Source organism: Molossus molossus, unplaced genomic scaffold (assembly GCF_014108415.1).
Source record: "Molossus molossus isolate mMolMol1 unplaced genomic scaffold, mMolMol1.p scaffold_m16_p_1, whole genome shotgun sequence".
NCBI classification, from domain to species: Eukaryota; Metazoa; Chordata; class Mammalia; order Chiroptera; family Molossidae; genus Molossus; species Molossus molossus.
The window spans coordinates 171861104-171877648 of NW_023425344.1; the positions used below are offsets into that span (position 1 = coordinate 171861104).

Genomic DNA, 16545 nt, shown 5'->3' on the forward strand with positions numbered 1-16545 from the left:
CTTACACTAGTTGTAAGCAGGAGGCTCAAGTCAGATGTAGATAGGCGGTCCCTGGGGAAATCTTTCCTGTTTGGGAAATTCATTAGAGATTCATTTTATTGCATGATATGTCTCTTTATTTCCTCCCTTTTTCTGTCCCAAGCATCTACAACAAAAGCTGTAAAGCCAGAGTTTGCTGCCAAGAATTCTTCTTTCCTTTAGGGAAAGAGCTGATTTTGAGCGAAATAAAAGCACCAGGGAGCCGAAATCACTCCTTTCCATAAAGCAACCCCCATGAAAAAGTCTTTCGAGAAGCTTTGGAAAGGCATGTTATATGGCTTACCAAAGACGGTAGCATTATTTTTTCCTAACGTATAAAGTAGAGGAAACACTTAGGTGAGTAATATGTCTAAAAGCATTGCTCTAAATTATGTATCCTTTTCTAAACATTAAGTTTTAAACTTCCCATGCTTTATGCATTAAATAAAGTATACATGTTTATCATGAAAACATGTGGAAATAAACAGATATCGACATAAAAAGGAAAAAAGAATGTAAATTACCCACAATACCACCACTCAATATTTTAGTAAGCTTATATAATAGTGTTTCATGATATGCCTTTTTCATTCAGTGACATATTCTATTACATATTTTTTTTCTGTAAATCTTCATGTAATTTGTACAGTGATTATCTTAAAAAACTTAAATATTACCTGCATATCTCTTCTATAATATTCATTTCTGAGATGAATCCAGCCTTTTGGCTTGCATTGCCGTGTAGTTCTGAAGGTGGCTACGCAGGACATGCCATGGTTTCGGGAAAGACAGTGCGGCACAGCAGAGTTCTTAGTGATACTGAAGTCAGCAGAACTGTTTCTACGTATGTGACATTGGACAACTCAGTTGGTTTCTTTGGGTCTCGTGTATGAAATGAGTGTGAGAAAATCCATCCTAACTATGTCACAGAGTTTGTGAGGATGAACTGAAAGAGTATGTCAAAACCTTTGGTAAATGATAGAGTTTCACAAAAGAGAGATATTTATAATATTAACGGAAATCAATTACATAGACACTCTGTATAAGATCTTATTCTGATGAACCTCATTTATTCCTCACAGTGACAAAAATATTGTCATTAGCTTATTTTATAAATAAAAAAAGAAACAAAAAACAGGACAAGGAATTTGCATAAGCTCACACTTAGTGATAGTGCTTAGGTTTGAAACCAATCTGTCTGACTGCGGAGTTTTGGCCCTTCTTCTCTACGGAACTGGGAAGATGAGGGCCTGTCATTAGTTAGCCTGCCTGGGATCAAATACCGTCTCCAACTAAGTTACTCTTCGTGCCCGTTTCATCCTTAGTAAATGGGAGCTACAACAATTCTGACCTGAAACCTGTGGGTGGTCCTGAGTAGTATGTAAAGTAGCATAAGCAGAGGAATTAGAAGGGTGCCTAGCACAAAACGGGCGGCTCCCAGTGTTACTATTCCCTTCAATGTTGTCTATAAGAGCACACCTGCTGTGGTGAACCTGTATTCTAAGCTTGCTAAACGAATAACTTCACCTTCTTGGTTTTTTTGATACTGTTTCCCCATATGCCCCATGCCCTTGTTTTCCCTGAAATCTTGAGCACAAATAATGTTTATTTTATAGATAAACTTTACTTTGTGAGGGGGTCAGTTGCAATTGAGGAAGATTCGATGTTTGGTCAGCTTAACAAGGGTTTGAAGGCAGGTAATAAACATCATGACTCATATTTGAAAGTAAAAAGTACTTTCTGTTTTCACTTCCTCTGAGGAAACCACGAACCAGTACACTTATTTTAAAACATCACCTCGCTGTGTCCTTCTGAAAGCTTAAATGCTCAGGACCAAAAAAGAACACCATTTTCTTACTGCCATCTCGAATGCTCTTTCTCTCATCCCGTCTGCCTCTTTGGGATGCAGTTGGCTTTGAAAAAATATCATATAGAAGTTGCACTGGTATGTCAAATAATTTAATGTGGAAAGGGTTGTGAACCAATCACAGTGCTTGGGGTTATAAAAAGAGGGCTTTGGAAAGGCAGTTACAAACATACTAACTTTGTAACCCAAGGCAGGGAGTGCTGACATCATGGCGAAAATATTTCCGGCCTTGCCTCTACCTCTTCTTGAGCCCTTTGCTTATCTGATCTTGGGCAACTTAAAAGTCATGTACCCAGGGAACGGGTGTGGAGTTAGAAAACATCCTCAGTGGACTGGATCACAGAGACATATGGCAGAATTCTGATAAGATTGACTAAGGAGCTTGACAGCTTCTCACATCAAAGCCTTTAAAAACTGGATTCTCCCCAGGGGAGTGCACCCTGCCTACACCTTGATTTTTAGCCCAGGGAGACCTTGTCAAACTTCCAACCCACAGAACTGTAAGATGATAAAGTTATTTAAGTCACCAGTGTGGTAAGTTGTTACATTACCATGGCAACAGAGAAGTAATACAGTTATTTTTGGCTTTGTTTGCTCATTGTCCTTGAAAAGTTATTTGTGGGCTTTCTAAGATCTAGGAGGAACATGCCTTCCTCCACAGAGAATTTGGGTTTGCAACTGTCAGGCACTTGAGGACACTATTTGTCAGGGACATCCTTAAGCAAAGGCAGAGTCTGAGATCCCCACTTTGTACACTAAAGCTGCCACGTTTATGAAGGATTCTCTGTGGCCCTAACTTCTCAAGGTTTATTTTCTCTCTCTTTTTTCTCCCCCTGTGCTCTTTGTCAAGGCAACCTTTCCTACAGTTCACTAGAATTGGGGTATAAACACACTTAGTCTGTTTTTCACTTATCCTGAAGATATAGCTCTTTGTAAGATGCGAAGTATCTCCTATAAGGCGCCCCATCTAGGGGATCTTGGAAGCTAATCTGATAGAATTGTGACAGGAGTTACTGATTCCTACAGGGCCTGAATCATCTAAGCCAAGGTGAATCCCACACACTCAGCTGTATATATCTCATCTTTTTTCCTCCTGAGCTGTCACTATGCAGAAAAGGGGACAAGTCTAACAACTAGACTGCCATGACAACTCCTTCGGCAAAAAGAGAAATGTCCAATACTATTCTGCTGGTTTGCTGTACTTCCTGTCTAGGTGAAATCCAAATATAAACGTGACCTTTTAGTATCATGATAAAATATTGATTACCAAGCTCACTCAAGGGTCAACTAATTCTAGGGGATGTAATTTTCTTTAATTTAAGACTTACTTATGGGATCTCAGATGTTATACAATTACCTAGTTAGATATAATAGAAAATTGCCAGATTGTGTTAATTTTCTTTTTAGTATGGCAGAAAAGATAATCCTAAAGGTTAAAGTTGTATTACCCTTTAGGACATTAGCCAATTTACACGTGACTTAGAAATTTTGCTTCAGTGGTTTTTTTTTTTTTTTTATTCTGATCATATAAAGTCACATAAGGTTTTTTGAATTGGCTTTCTCGTTTTACCATCCCTCATTAAAGGGTAAATGCAGTTTTTTTTTAAAAAAAGGTTTTCATTGATTTTGTGTTTACAGAGAGAGGGAGGGAGAGGAAGAGAGGGAAACATTGATGTGTGAGAGAAACATCAAATGGCTGTCTCCTGCATGCACCCTGCCAGCAATCAAATTCTCAACCTGAGCACGTGCCCTGACCAGGAATGGAACTGGTGACCTTTCAGTGTACCGGATGTTGCTCAACCAACTAAACCACACTGGCCAGGGCTTAAATGCAGTTTTTGACATGTGTTTATCATCTATTTGTTTGTGGATTATGTTTCATTACATTTAAAAATTATACTTCCACAGCAGCAATTTATAAAAATATTCAATTACTAATGCCAACACCCGTCTTTCCTAAGATCCATTCACAGGCACCAACTAGGTAAGCTGTTGAGGTGTCGCCAAGAGACTCAGGTATTATGTTAAGGCCCTATATTTCTGCTTCTACAGCTTTCAGTGATAACTTGGTATTTATCATCCAGCTTAGCCCACTCCAAGATGCATGGTTGAGATAGAAACCAGCGAGAATCATTTTTCTCAGGTACAGGCTGACATGTGGAATATTGGTAGCATGTGCAGTGTCAAATTAATCAATCCAAGGTAGGTAAAGGGGGTGGGTTGTGTTATGCAATGAGGTCTGACTGTTTCAGAGGCTGCAGGGCCTACAGTCCACATTCTAGCAAGAACGAAGATTTACACAATTCAAACAGCAGCCTGTGTATCCCAGGGCTCATTAAGCTGAGCAGTGGCATAAAGACTATAAAAGACGCAGACACAGCCAGAGCCCCAGGGATAAGAGATCTCGCCAATCTGTACAGCCAACCCTCAATTAGGGCTTGATTTATAAGAAAGCAGTTTGGCACAGACTGGGCAACTGGGGTGGTCATCTGAGGATTTATCATTTTGCTAGTGTGAAACAATGAGGAAGGGGTTTGGGGATGGATAACAGGGTGACATATCCCTTCCTTAAACCCACATAGCTCCTGACATGCAATGATGTAAGTTTCTTAGATATATTTATTCAAAGATTTACTCACCACCCTTGCTCTTTCTGAAATCATTTTTTATACTTTTGTCTGTATTTTTTTTATACTGTTGCCTGTATTTTTTATACTGTTGTCTGTATCTTTTCCCTGTATACACTCTGACATTCATCATTTTTAAATTTAAGAAATCATTGAAGTTTTCTTGTTCTAGCTTTATGCTCTTAGAAGCATTCACAGAATAATGAAATTCCCATAGCACCAGGGAATTCTAGTACTGGTGGTACCTTTAAAGGTGGTTACAAGGTTTGGATAAGATAGAATCAACTTTATATAACAGAAGGCACTGGGCTCATGCAATATTGTCTTAAAACCACCTAATTCTACAATAGTTCCTCCAAGATCCTACTTTCCATTTCTTAAATTATTTCAGTTGCTTTTTGTTAAATCTTTTTTACTTCCCCCACATGCGCTTCAAAATGCAATAATTCAAACAAAGCCCAAAACATTTGGAGCAGAAAGAATATGCCCTTCTTAGTGGGAAACATCATGATGAGTACTATCTCCAATGATGTCTATTTCTTGGTGTTTCAGAAGAAATTAGAAAGCACATCAGATGTCTTCAAAAGGAGTCCACTTAAACCCAAACTAGATAATTACTTTCCATCATTGTTTTGAAGTTTCTTTTTCTGAGAATGCTTTTAGTTCAAAACTGGCAAAAATAAAGAGACAAACTAGCAAAATATAATATAATCTATTTGAAAAACAAAACAAACCCAACAACTTCCATGAGGAAAACTTCACTCCCACTCTTAGTATTTTCTGCATAGATCTCTCTGGTTTCCTGCTTTAAAAAAACTAGAAAATAGATGCTCAGCTATCCACAAGGAGTCCTTGATTGGGTAAAGAGCTTGGTTTTGTTTTCTCCCCTTGATGCTGCATTTGGGTCTTTCCACAAAGACTTCCATTTTCTCGCTCTATGAGCAGGTGAAGAGGATGGTCACATATGTGGTGTCAAAGAGACACCCAAAAGTTCCTTAGTCCCAAAAGTCTCTCTCCTGCTTGCTTATCTTGAAATAATGTACACAGAGAAATTTCTTGGTATTAAGAATTTTTCTTCTTGAAATTTGATACTTTTCTGCATTGTCTATGTAAATCCTTGACACCTAGTTTGAATAACTATCAGGTAACTTTCCCTGAATGATTTGAGAGAACCAAGTCCAACATTGAATGAGTAACTGGGACTGAGGGCAGAAAAACACAAATTCTGTGTCACTTAATATTTTGCCTAGAGCTAGTTCTAGATTAAAAATATCCTAATCTGGATAGACCACATCTGCTAATTCTTAAGTACTTCAATGGAAAAAGTGTATCAATATTCCCTGATTTTTCATTTGTAATCCAAGATACTCCCACCCCATGTTGGGGGTGAACATAGGTGTAGAGCATCAGCAATGGATAAACAATATAGTGTGTTCTTTATTTCTCTTAAGTAGATTTATGGTTGTTGAAAAGTCCAAAAGCAGCATAATTCTCATTTCCCTTATTACCTTTTCCTACAAAACGGGTCACGGTGAGCCTCTTTTGTACATGCCTCAATGATATGGATCACTGTCCTTGGTTTCTTGTTTTGGGTAATTCATGTGTTCCAGCAACTTTCCTACTGATCTTGAGTCTGATGCTTCCCCAAACTTTAACAGTGAAGATTTTATTTCTTTTTACCCAATCTCTACAAACTTTCCAACTTTTGTCACCTGAGATAATAATTAAGGGCAAAGAACATGAGCCTCTTTTTAATACTTCCTAAATAATTTGTTTTTTAACATGCTCATTTATAATAACTACTAACCTTTGTACAGTATGGTAATTCACAGTACAGCATATTCTTCCTTCAATCTGACAAATCTTTATGCAATAAGTACTACGTATGGTATGAGTACACAGACGAATAAGAAATATTTTCTCGCCCTGGCCGGTTTGGTTCAGCGGTTAGAATGTCGGCCTGCGGTCCTGAGAGACCCGGGTTCGGTTCCCGCTAAGGGCACGTACCTCGGTTGCAGTTTGTCCCCGGCCCTGGTCGGTTGTGCGGGTGGCAGCCACTAGATGTGTTCCTTTCACATCGATGTTTCTCTCTCTCTCTCCCTCCCACTCTACCTGAACAAAAAATGGAAAAATGTCCTCTGGTGAGGAAAAAAAAAAAAAAAAAGAAATATTTTCTCACTTTGAGGGACTTAGTCATTTTTTGGTAAGTGTATGTTGCTCAAAGACAGATTACATTTGATACTCAAAACAACATTGGAAATATTATCATTCCTGTATTAAACTGAATAAACAAAGAATAAAACTCAGGAATAATAACTTGCTGGAGGTCACTCCATTGGTGAATTAGAGCTGGGCATCAGATCCAGCTACTTTATTCCAGAACTCTTGTCCTTAAACAATACAATTCTGTCTATTAAAAAATGAAATGATGTTTATGTGCTCATCACCTCATGCCCAGGTCAATGTCTCCCTTCCTAGTTTGTTGCAAATGCAATTTAAAAGCATTACAGGAATAAAGAGTTGGAAGAGATGCAAAATGTTCCTTATTCTATTTATACAGAAATGTACATTTCCTACCTCACAGAACTTGCTTAAGTGTTTTTAGACTTGGAATATGATTTATAAATACCAGACTCAAACTAATGACTTTTTTTTCCTTTTGTCTAACTTAAATCTCTCTAGTTCCCATTTAATTCTTCTTCTAGGTCGCTTGGTATTCTTGACTTAATGAAAAAAGAAAACGATTCAAAGGTGACAGAATTTGTTCTTCTGGGCCTATCCTCCTCATGGGAGCTGCAGCTATTTCTCTTCATAATATTTTTGTTCTTGTACATGGCTATTATCCTAGGAAACCTCTTGATAGTGGTAACAGTGAGAGCTGATGCTTGCCTACTCCAATCTCCTATGTACTATTTTTTGGGCCATCTGTCCTTCATTGACCTATGCTTGAGCTGCGTTACTGTACCCAAGATGTTGGGGGATTTCCTATGGCAGGGCAAGATGATCTCTTATTCAGGATGCCTGGCTCAGATCTACTTCCTGCACTTTCTAGGAGCCAGTGAGATGTTTCTGCTGACAGTCATGGCCTACGACAGGTATGTTGCCATATGTAATCCTTTGCATTACCTGACAGTCATGAACCGTCAGCTGTGCTTCCTGTTGGTTTTTGCCTGCTGGTGTGGGGGCTGCATCCACTCCATCACACAGGTCGCGTTGGTCATCCAGCTTCCCTTCTGTGGCCCCAATGAACTGGACAACTTCTACTGTGATGTCCCACAGGTCATCAAGCTAGCCTGCATGGACACGTATGTGGTAGAGGTTCTGATGGTTTCGAACAGTGGTCTGCTGTCTCTTGTCTGCTTCTTGGTCTTGCTCTTCTCTTATGCTGTCATTCTCATCACCCTGAGAACTCGCTTCCGCCAGGGCCAGAGCAAGGCACTCTCTACCTGTGCCTCCCACATAACCGTGGTCAGCCTGATTTTTGTGCCGTGTATATTCATCTACCTGAGGCCTTTCTACAGCTTCTCTGTGGATAAAGTATTCTCCATCTTTTACACAGTGATCACACCTATGTTGAACCCCCTCATCTACACACTCAGAAATGCTGATATGAAGACAGCCATGAAGAAGCTGAGCAAAAAGCATGTGGCATCCTGTTGCCATGCTAAAGGATGAGCAGGAAGAGGTGATTTAGAAACTATCCTCTTTCTTGGGACACTCTTACTCACTCTGTACCTGAGTACAGGCATGAAAATCAATTTGGTGACTGGTAGAAAAGAGAAGCCAGCATAAAAATCATTGCTCTTCATTATTGCATCGCTCTTGGTTATGTTGGAAGTATAGGTGACTGTCCCAGGCTTCAAATATTAAGCAGGGAATACAGGAGTGCTTACTGCCCCACAAATAACAACTGTGACTAATCAAATACTAGAGTCAAGAGGATGCCTTGAAAGATCAACTCTTCTATCCTTTGTCTATTAGTAGTCTTCTTTTAATTAATTCATTTTACTTTTAAACTCTATTCAAATGATAGAAGATATCGCATCTCCTTTTGTGTCGTGCTCCTCCGTGGTTTAAGAATTCATGGTGTCAGGAAGTTCCTTCTGACGTCATATCAGAGTCCTTTCAGAGGCAGTGTGACTCCCTTTTGTCTTGTCTGTAATGAAGCCCGAAAACATCACTGTGTAGTAATATTTACTCAGGAATTGTGTTTTGTATTGTGAAAGATTTTAGAAATTCAGTTGAACAACTTACAAAGTTTATGGGGAAGAAAAGGGTGTCTGGGAGTATTGGGTGGTGGCAGCTTTTTGGCATTCTGCTGTAGAGACAGATCCAGAAGAGGCATCCCATTTCACCTCAAGGTTTTCTTTGAGTGGAATTATAGTGAAGGAAAGTTGATAAGTTGGCTCTTCAATTGAATATAATGTTTAAGAGCTACAAACTCTAACAAAAAGAAGGAAAGAGAAGGGAGGAAGGGAGGAAGGGAGGAAGAGAGGAAGAGAGGAAGAAAAAAAGAAAGGAAGAAAGGAAGAAAGGAAGAAGCTGTGTTCTGAAGCATTCCCTCACCTGCTCCCTGCCCTTAGTTCTCAGAATTATTACTTCTGAGTCTCAAAAGTGCTTTTAAGAGTAGATAATATTGCCCTTGCTGTTACGGTGCAGCAGTAGAGTAACAGCCTGTGAAGCAGAGTCCCAGGTTTGATTCTGGCCCAGGGTATGTACCTCGGTTGCAGTTTGTCCCTGGCCCTGGTTGGGGTTGTGTGGGTGGCAACCAATCGATGTGTCTCTCTCACATCAGTGTTTCTCTCTCCCTCCCACTCTCCCTCCTGCACTATCTGAAGGTAAATATAAAAATATTCTCAGGTGAGGATTAAAAAAACAACAACAAAAAGCAAAAATAGATAATATTATTCAACTTTACCTTTATAAATGAATTCAGGTTTGTTAAATGACTTGCCAAAGGTAACTTAGAAAAAGTGTAATCAACCAAGAAAGCTAGTAACTTTATATGATTAAGATTATACTAATAATTTTTCTCCCTAGAAAGAGTATTTATCCCAAGTACACGGACTAATTGCTTCATTTCGACTATATGTGTATAGGATCTCCAGAACTAGGACTTCACTAAAAACGTTCCCCTAGACCAGCGGTTCTCAACCTGTGGGTCGCGACCCCTTTGGGGGTCAAATGACCCTTTCACAGGGGTCACCTAAGACATAACAGTAGCAAAATTACAGTTATGAAGTAGCAACAAAAATAATTTTATGGGGGTTGGGGTCACCACAACATGAGGCACTGTATTAAAGGGTTGCAGCATTAGGAAGGTTGGAACCACTGCCTTAGACAGTTATAGTTAAGGTTATTTATTTCTGATATAAGGCTCTTTGCAATTTTACAGCTATAGGAAGGTATTTATTTATCAAGAAATAATATAATGATGGATTGTTAGGAATATTTTTATATTTGTTTGCTTTATTTTCTAATCAGTTGCTATGGAGAGACTTTTCTGATTGTTAGCTGAAAAGCACACCTCAGGAAAAAAAAATGTCTAAAATTCTACCTAATACTAGGATTTAACTATGTAATTTGCAATTCCCTTTAACACGTAAGAGTTTTCTTTATATTGGAATAAAGAATGGACTTTCATTTTTGTGCTGGGAGTTAGTGACTTTATGTTTAAGAAACCCTATGTATGTATGTATATATGCATGATGCATGTATATATTCACTGCTACAGAAGGACTCTTCATAGACCAGGAACAAGGCTACCGTTGGGTGATTTCCTAGGAGGATGAGAGGGTGAGAGTGGTGTCCCTGGCATGGATCACACGCTCCTCCTCCTTGTTCGCGCCACAGCATTTCAGAGACCCACCGCCTGTGATGAGTATCCAGAAGAGCGGACAGGAGGAGACTGCCAGATGAAAGCAGCATGCGGGTTGACAGGAAGGTTAAAATGATGCTGTGAGTCAGTCAGGCATAGCAGGAACAGGCTTTCTTTTTGTATCAGCCAACCGCACTCTCCCCTTTTCTAATGTCCCTCTTTCACAGCCAAGTTTAAGGCCTTCGGAAGTCATTTTAAATGTCCCGTTGATAGCTAGATTGGTAGCATAATATTAAGAAAAATAAGAACTTTGTATATTCCCTTTTGCATTTTTAATCCTCCAATACTCAATCAATTAAAATATTAAAATGATCTTTATTAATAATCTGATAATATTTATATTTTTAAAAATGTACATGATTGATATTATCTATTGAGATCCCTGCTCAAATGCTCTGAGACTATTTCCAGGTCTGCTTGAGCCTCTTCCTTGGGTCTAGAACTCCTAAGGGTGGGCCACACTGATGTGAATGCACTTTTTGAGTCCATATTCATACATGAGAGACATCCTGTGTTGGGATTTGGAGTCAGGAGAAGAGGTGGGCTGGGACTGAGACAAAGCTTGCTCTTTCCACACTGCCGTGCCTGATGTATATTTCAGAGACTTACAATTTTTAATTTGAAACTGGACTTCCAATAATTATAAGAATATGAGAACATTATTGTCTGAGTATGTTTTCAGGTTTTGTTAGAGACTGGACATTTAAATTTTATTACTTTGATACACACACACACACACACACACACACACACATACATACACACACCTGGGTTTCATGTGTATTCTTGCTTTGAGTTCCACAGATATTTGGGGTGGGTCTTCCTCTTCTTTCTAGCTCTTGTGGTCCTTTGGGTTACTAAAATAACTGAAAGGAGACAAAGACACATCTGATTTATGAAGTCATTGGAGGATTTTTGACTTTATATTTTCAGAACAGATGGGAACTAAGACCGAACATTTATAGCCTAGATCCAAACTATACATTATCAATGAGCCAATAATAGTAAAGAAAACAAGCTCAGCTGGTGTGGCTCAGTGGTTGAGCATCAACCCATGCACCAAGAGGTCACTGGTTCAATTCCCAGTCAGGGCACATGCCCAGGTTGTGTGCCCAATCCCTAGTTTGGGGCATGCAGGAGGTGGCCAATCAATGTTCTCTCTCATTGATGTTTCTATCTCTCTCTAAAAATCAATAAAGAAAAATTTTTAAAAAAAAAATAGTAAAGGAAATAATAACAAGAGGGCCAATAATAATGAGGACAAGTAGTGTTTTATTTGTTATTGTTGTTGTTGGGTTAGTGGTCCAATACAGCAATACTGAGCATCACTATCCCTCTTCCCTTGCCCCAACTTTGAGTAAATTGTGCAAAACTGTGTGACAATGACCTAAATATTTATTAAACAGCTATTTACCAAGTACCCTTAAATATAGTCATTTATAAGGAGTCATTTAATGAAGATTTATAGAAGATGTTTTTCCCATTGACAAATTTTTCTCTCTAAAATTCTGAGAAACTAGGAAGTATTACTGGAGAGAAATCAGCATGCCTTTTCATTTACCCCTAATTTAGAAAAAACATTTCTCGGGAGATGTTCCTCTAATAGATAACTCCTAGTGGTATTTGGATGTTTTAATATTTATTCATTTACTCATTCATTACTTAATCATTAATTTATTATCTTATTAACTTATCTACTGAGTGTTTTTTATGTTCCTGGAAATGTAATAGATATTCTACCATTTGGGTGTTTCCCCATAAATCAATAGATCAGTCAAATATCTAATGAAAAGGTCTCTCACTGTTCACCAGAGGAAGGTAATTCGCACTCTAAGACAATACATGAGCCCAGATGACTGGGGATGGGAAGGTAGAGCAGAGAGGTCCGAAGTGTAGACTCTGGAGTCAGATAGCCTCATCATGGTCCAACTCCACCAAATACCAGAAGGCAAACGATTTAACCTCTCAGTACCCCTTTGACTGTAAAATAGATAATAGTATCTGCTTTATAGGATTTTCAGTAAAAATAAACAAAAATAATACTTGTAAAGCTCTAATGAGCATGTCTGCATATGGTCAGAACTCAATAAATATTGACTGTTTATGTTTCTATTATTACTAACTGTTCTGGTAAATTAAATGGGAAATAGAGGCTGGAAGAAGACTGCACAATTGTTTGATCTTAGAGAACCCCAGGACAAGAAGATGAGCTAGAGATTTTGACTCTAGACCCCTGCCATGAGACAATAAAATTTCTAACTCCCACATCAATATTAAAATCAGCCCCAATATAAGACATTTCATGTTATGTGATAGTATATGCTTCCTCAAAATTATGTAAAAATCACATTTTTAAGTTTTTTAAAAAATGTTCTCTCTTCTTGAGAGACGTACGTATTCAGGTCCTCTACCCATTTTTAACTGGATTATTTGTTTGGTGTTTAGTTGTATGAGTTCTTTATATATTTTGAATATCAATCTCTTGTCAGAGCCATTGTTTGCAAATATCTCTCATTTGGTTGGTTGGCTTTTTGTTTTGTTGTTGGTTTCTTTTGATGTGCAGAAGCTTTTTAGTTTGATATACACATCATATGTCATAGAAATATATACTTGAAACTGATGTGATCCTGTTAACCAATGTCACTTCATAAGTTTAATTTAAAAATGTTGATATAGTCCCATGTGTTCATTTTTTCCTTTGTTTTTCTTGCCTTAGGTGTTATATCAGTGAAAATTCTGCTGTGTGTGATATCTGAAATTTTGTGGAGAGTATTACCCTAAGCTAAACAAGCCAATCAGAGAAAGACATATCACATGATTTCACGTATGTGTGGAATATAATGAACAAAACACACTGATGAACAAAATAGACCCAGAGACATAGAAGTAGGGTACAGATTGACAATCCTCAGAAGAGGGGGTGGCGAGGGGAGGGAAGAGATAAACAACAGAAGTTATATGTATGTATGTGTAACCAATGAACATAGACAACAATGCTTGGGACAGAGCAGTGGGGTGGGGAACAGAATTGGGAGAAGGGTGTCAATGGGGGAAAAAGAAGACACATCTGTAACAAAAATAAATACATTTAAAAAATGTTGAGGTTAACATCATACTTTCAAGGCTTTTACACTATCATTCATGTGTGTGTAAATTTAAAAAATTTATTGCAGTAATATTGGTTAATAGGATTGTATAGGTTCCAAGTGTACATTTCTGTAACTCATGATATATATTTGTGTATTGTGTGCTCAGGACCCAAAGTCAAATCATCTTCTGTCACCATATATTTAGCCCTCTTTACACTTTACTATCCCCCACACACCCTTCCCTCTGGTAACCACCATACTGTTGTCTGTGTCTATGAATTTCAGTTTTATATTTCACATATAATATAAATCATATGGTTTTTAGCTTTTTCTAACTGACTTATTTTGCTTAGCATAATATTCTCAAGGTCCATCCATGTTGTCACAAATGACAGTATTTTATCTTTTCTTATGGCTGAGTAGTATTCCATTGTATATATGTACCACAACTTCTTTATCCTGTTATCTGTCGAAGGACACTTCAGTCACTTCTATATCTTGGCCACTGTGAACAATGCTGCAATAAACATAGAGGTATGTATATATTTGCAAATAGAGAGATTGCTGAATCATATAATAACTTTATTCTTAATTTTTTGAGGAACCACCATACTGTTTTCTATAGTGGCTGTACCAATTTACATTTCCACCAGTAAAACCTCTCCATTACTTCTTATGACTTGTCTTGTTGATAATAGCCATTCTAAAAGGTGTGAGATGGCATCTCATTGTAGTTTTTTTAAACTCATCTTTATTGTTAAATGTATTACAGATGTCCCTCCTTTTTTCCCGATTGACTCCCTCCTCCCTAATCCTGCCCCCTCTTGCCTTCCCCACACTATTGTCAGTGTCCATTGGTTATGCATATATGCATAGAAATTCTTTGGTTTATTTCATCCCACCCTCCCTCCCTGCTTCCCTTTGAGGTTCATCAGTCTAACAACCAATTTGTACTTCTTAATTCCTTCATCTTTTCCACCCATCCCCCCAGCCCTTGCCCATCTGGCAAGCAACAAAAAGTTCTCTGTATTTATGAGTCTGTTTCTGTTCTTCTTGCTCATTTTGTTTGTAGATTCAATTGTTGATAGATATATATTAATTGCTATTTTATTGTTCATATTTTTGTTCTTCTCTTTCAAGAAAACCCTTCAACATTTTATATAATATTGGTTTGGTGGTGATAAATTCCTTTAGCTTTTTCTTGTCTGGGAAACTCTTGATATGACCAACGATTCTAAATGATAGCTTTGCAGGATAGTGTAATCTCAGTTGTAGGACGTTGCTTTTCATCACCTTGAATATCTCTTGTCACCCTTTCTGGCCTGCAAAGTTTTTTTGAGAAGTCAGCTGACAGTCTTATGGGAGCTCCTTTGTAGGTAACAAACTGATTTTCTCTTGCTGCTTTTAAGATTCTCTCTTTGTCTTTAACCTTTGGCATTTTGATGATGATGTGTCTTGGTGTGGACTTCTTTGGGTTCATCTTGTTTGGGAATCTGTTCTTTCTGAACTTGTATGCCTTTTTCCTTCACCAAGCTAGGGAAGTTTTCTATTATTATGTATTCAAATAGGTTTTCAATTCCTTGCTCACTCTCTTCTCCTTCTGGCACCCCTATGATGCGAATGTTGGCAAACTTGAAGTTGTCCCAGAGGCTCCTTACACTATCCTCATTTTTTTGGAATCTTTTTTTTTTTTTTTTTGCTGTTTGGATTGGGTGTTTCTTGCTTCTTTATATTCCAAATCGATGATTTACTTCTTGGCTTTACCTACTCTACTATTGATTCCCCGTAAATTATTCTTTATTTCAGTTAGTGCATCTTTCATTTCTGACTGGTCCTTTTTTATGTTGTTGATGTCCTCTCTAAGTTCCTTGGATGTCTCACTAAATTCCCTGAATTTCTCACTAAGTTCCTTGAGCAATCTTATAATCAGTGTTGTAAACTTTGCATTCGATTGATTGCTTATCTCCACTTTGTTTAGTTCTTTTCCTGGAGTTTTGTTCTATTCTTTCATTTGGGACCTGTTTCTTTGTCTCCTCATTTTGGCTGCCTCTCTGTGTTTGTTTCTATGTATTAGGTAGAGTTGCTATGTCTTCTGGGTTTCCTAGGATGGCCTATTATAAGTGTCCTGTAGGATCCAGTGGCAAAGCTTCCCTGATCACCCTGGCTGGGCCCATGAGGTGCATACCTAGTGTGGACTGTACACCCTTCTGTTGTAATCGAGTCTTTATTGCTGTTGGCATGTCAATGGAAGGGATTTACTCAGGCTGATCAGCTGCAAGAACTGGCTGTGCCCATTGACCACTGGTCTCTGACTACCTTAGACTGTCAGTTGTGTAGGGGCCCAAAATACAAAGCAAGACTTACTTCAGCAGGGCTCTGGTACCCACTGAGTTCACTTCTTGGAGTGTGTCATTTGTGGAGGTGGTTGGGTGGTGGTATTTTGATGTGATCTGAAACTGTCCACTGGGTGTGCTGGCTCTGGGGCAAGGTCAGCCACTGCCTGTATTCTATCCGGGGCCACCAGCATAAGCTGCAAAGTGATCTGCTGATAGTTGCTTCTTGTGCTGGGCTTGGATGTGCCCAGGACATGCCCAAGCTGTGAACCAAGGCTGGCTGCTTCTAGTGCCAGGCCTGGGGCCACTTAACAAGAGATATGGGGGTTGCTGAGACCAGATGCTGTTTGAGAGATGTTAGGAAACTGAAGCAGAATCCAAGACAGGTGAATCCCCTGGTAAAGCCTTTAAAAACAGCTTGGGTGGGCCCAAAAGCTGAGTGGGGTGGGGCCTCAGGGAATCACCAGGGAGGGGCAAACAGTGTGAGCCTGGTTCCTGGAGTCCCAGATATGCCATCTGCCACCCCATGGAAGGGCTCACCAAAGGAACATCAGTCTCTGCCAGCAGGTCTGTCCAGGAGAAAGCCATCTCTCCAGCCCTCCTCCCAAGGCCATACAGCTCAATTCTTCCCTGTATGTCTCTGGTGCCCCTCAAGCTGCCTCTCCTCTGAGCTTAGAGGGAGCAAGTCCAAGTAAGTCTGTGCACGGGCCCTTTAAGAAGACTGCCTGGGGCT

General features: G+C 38.9%; 1 protein-coding gene across 1 annotated transcript; it reads left to right on the forward strand.

Annotated features, from left to right (window-relative positions):
- The first annotated feature begins 7239 nt into the window (after window positions 1–7239).
- On the forward strand, window positions 7240–8180 carry LOC118616011 (olfactory receptor 4Q3-like). The gene is given in 2 exon segments (XM_036241338.1): window positions 7240–8146; window positions 8149–8180. Coding segments are annotated over 2 exon segments (939 nt in total).
- The last annotated feature ends 8365 nt before the right edge of the window (window positions 8181–16545 follow it).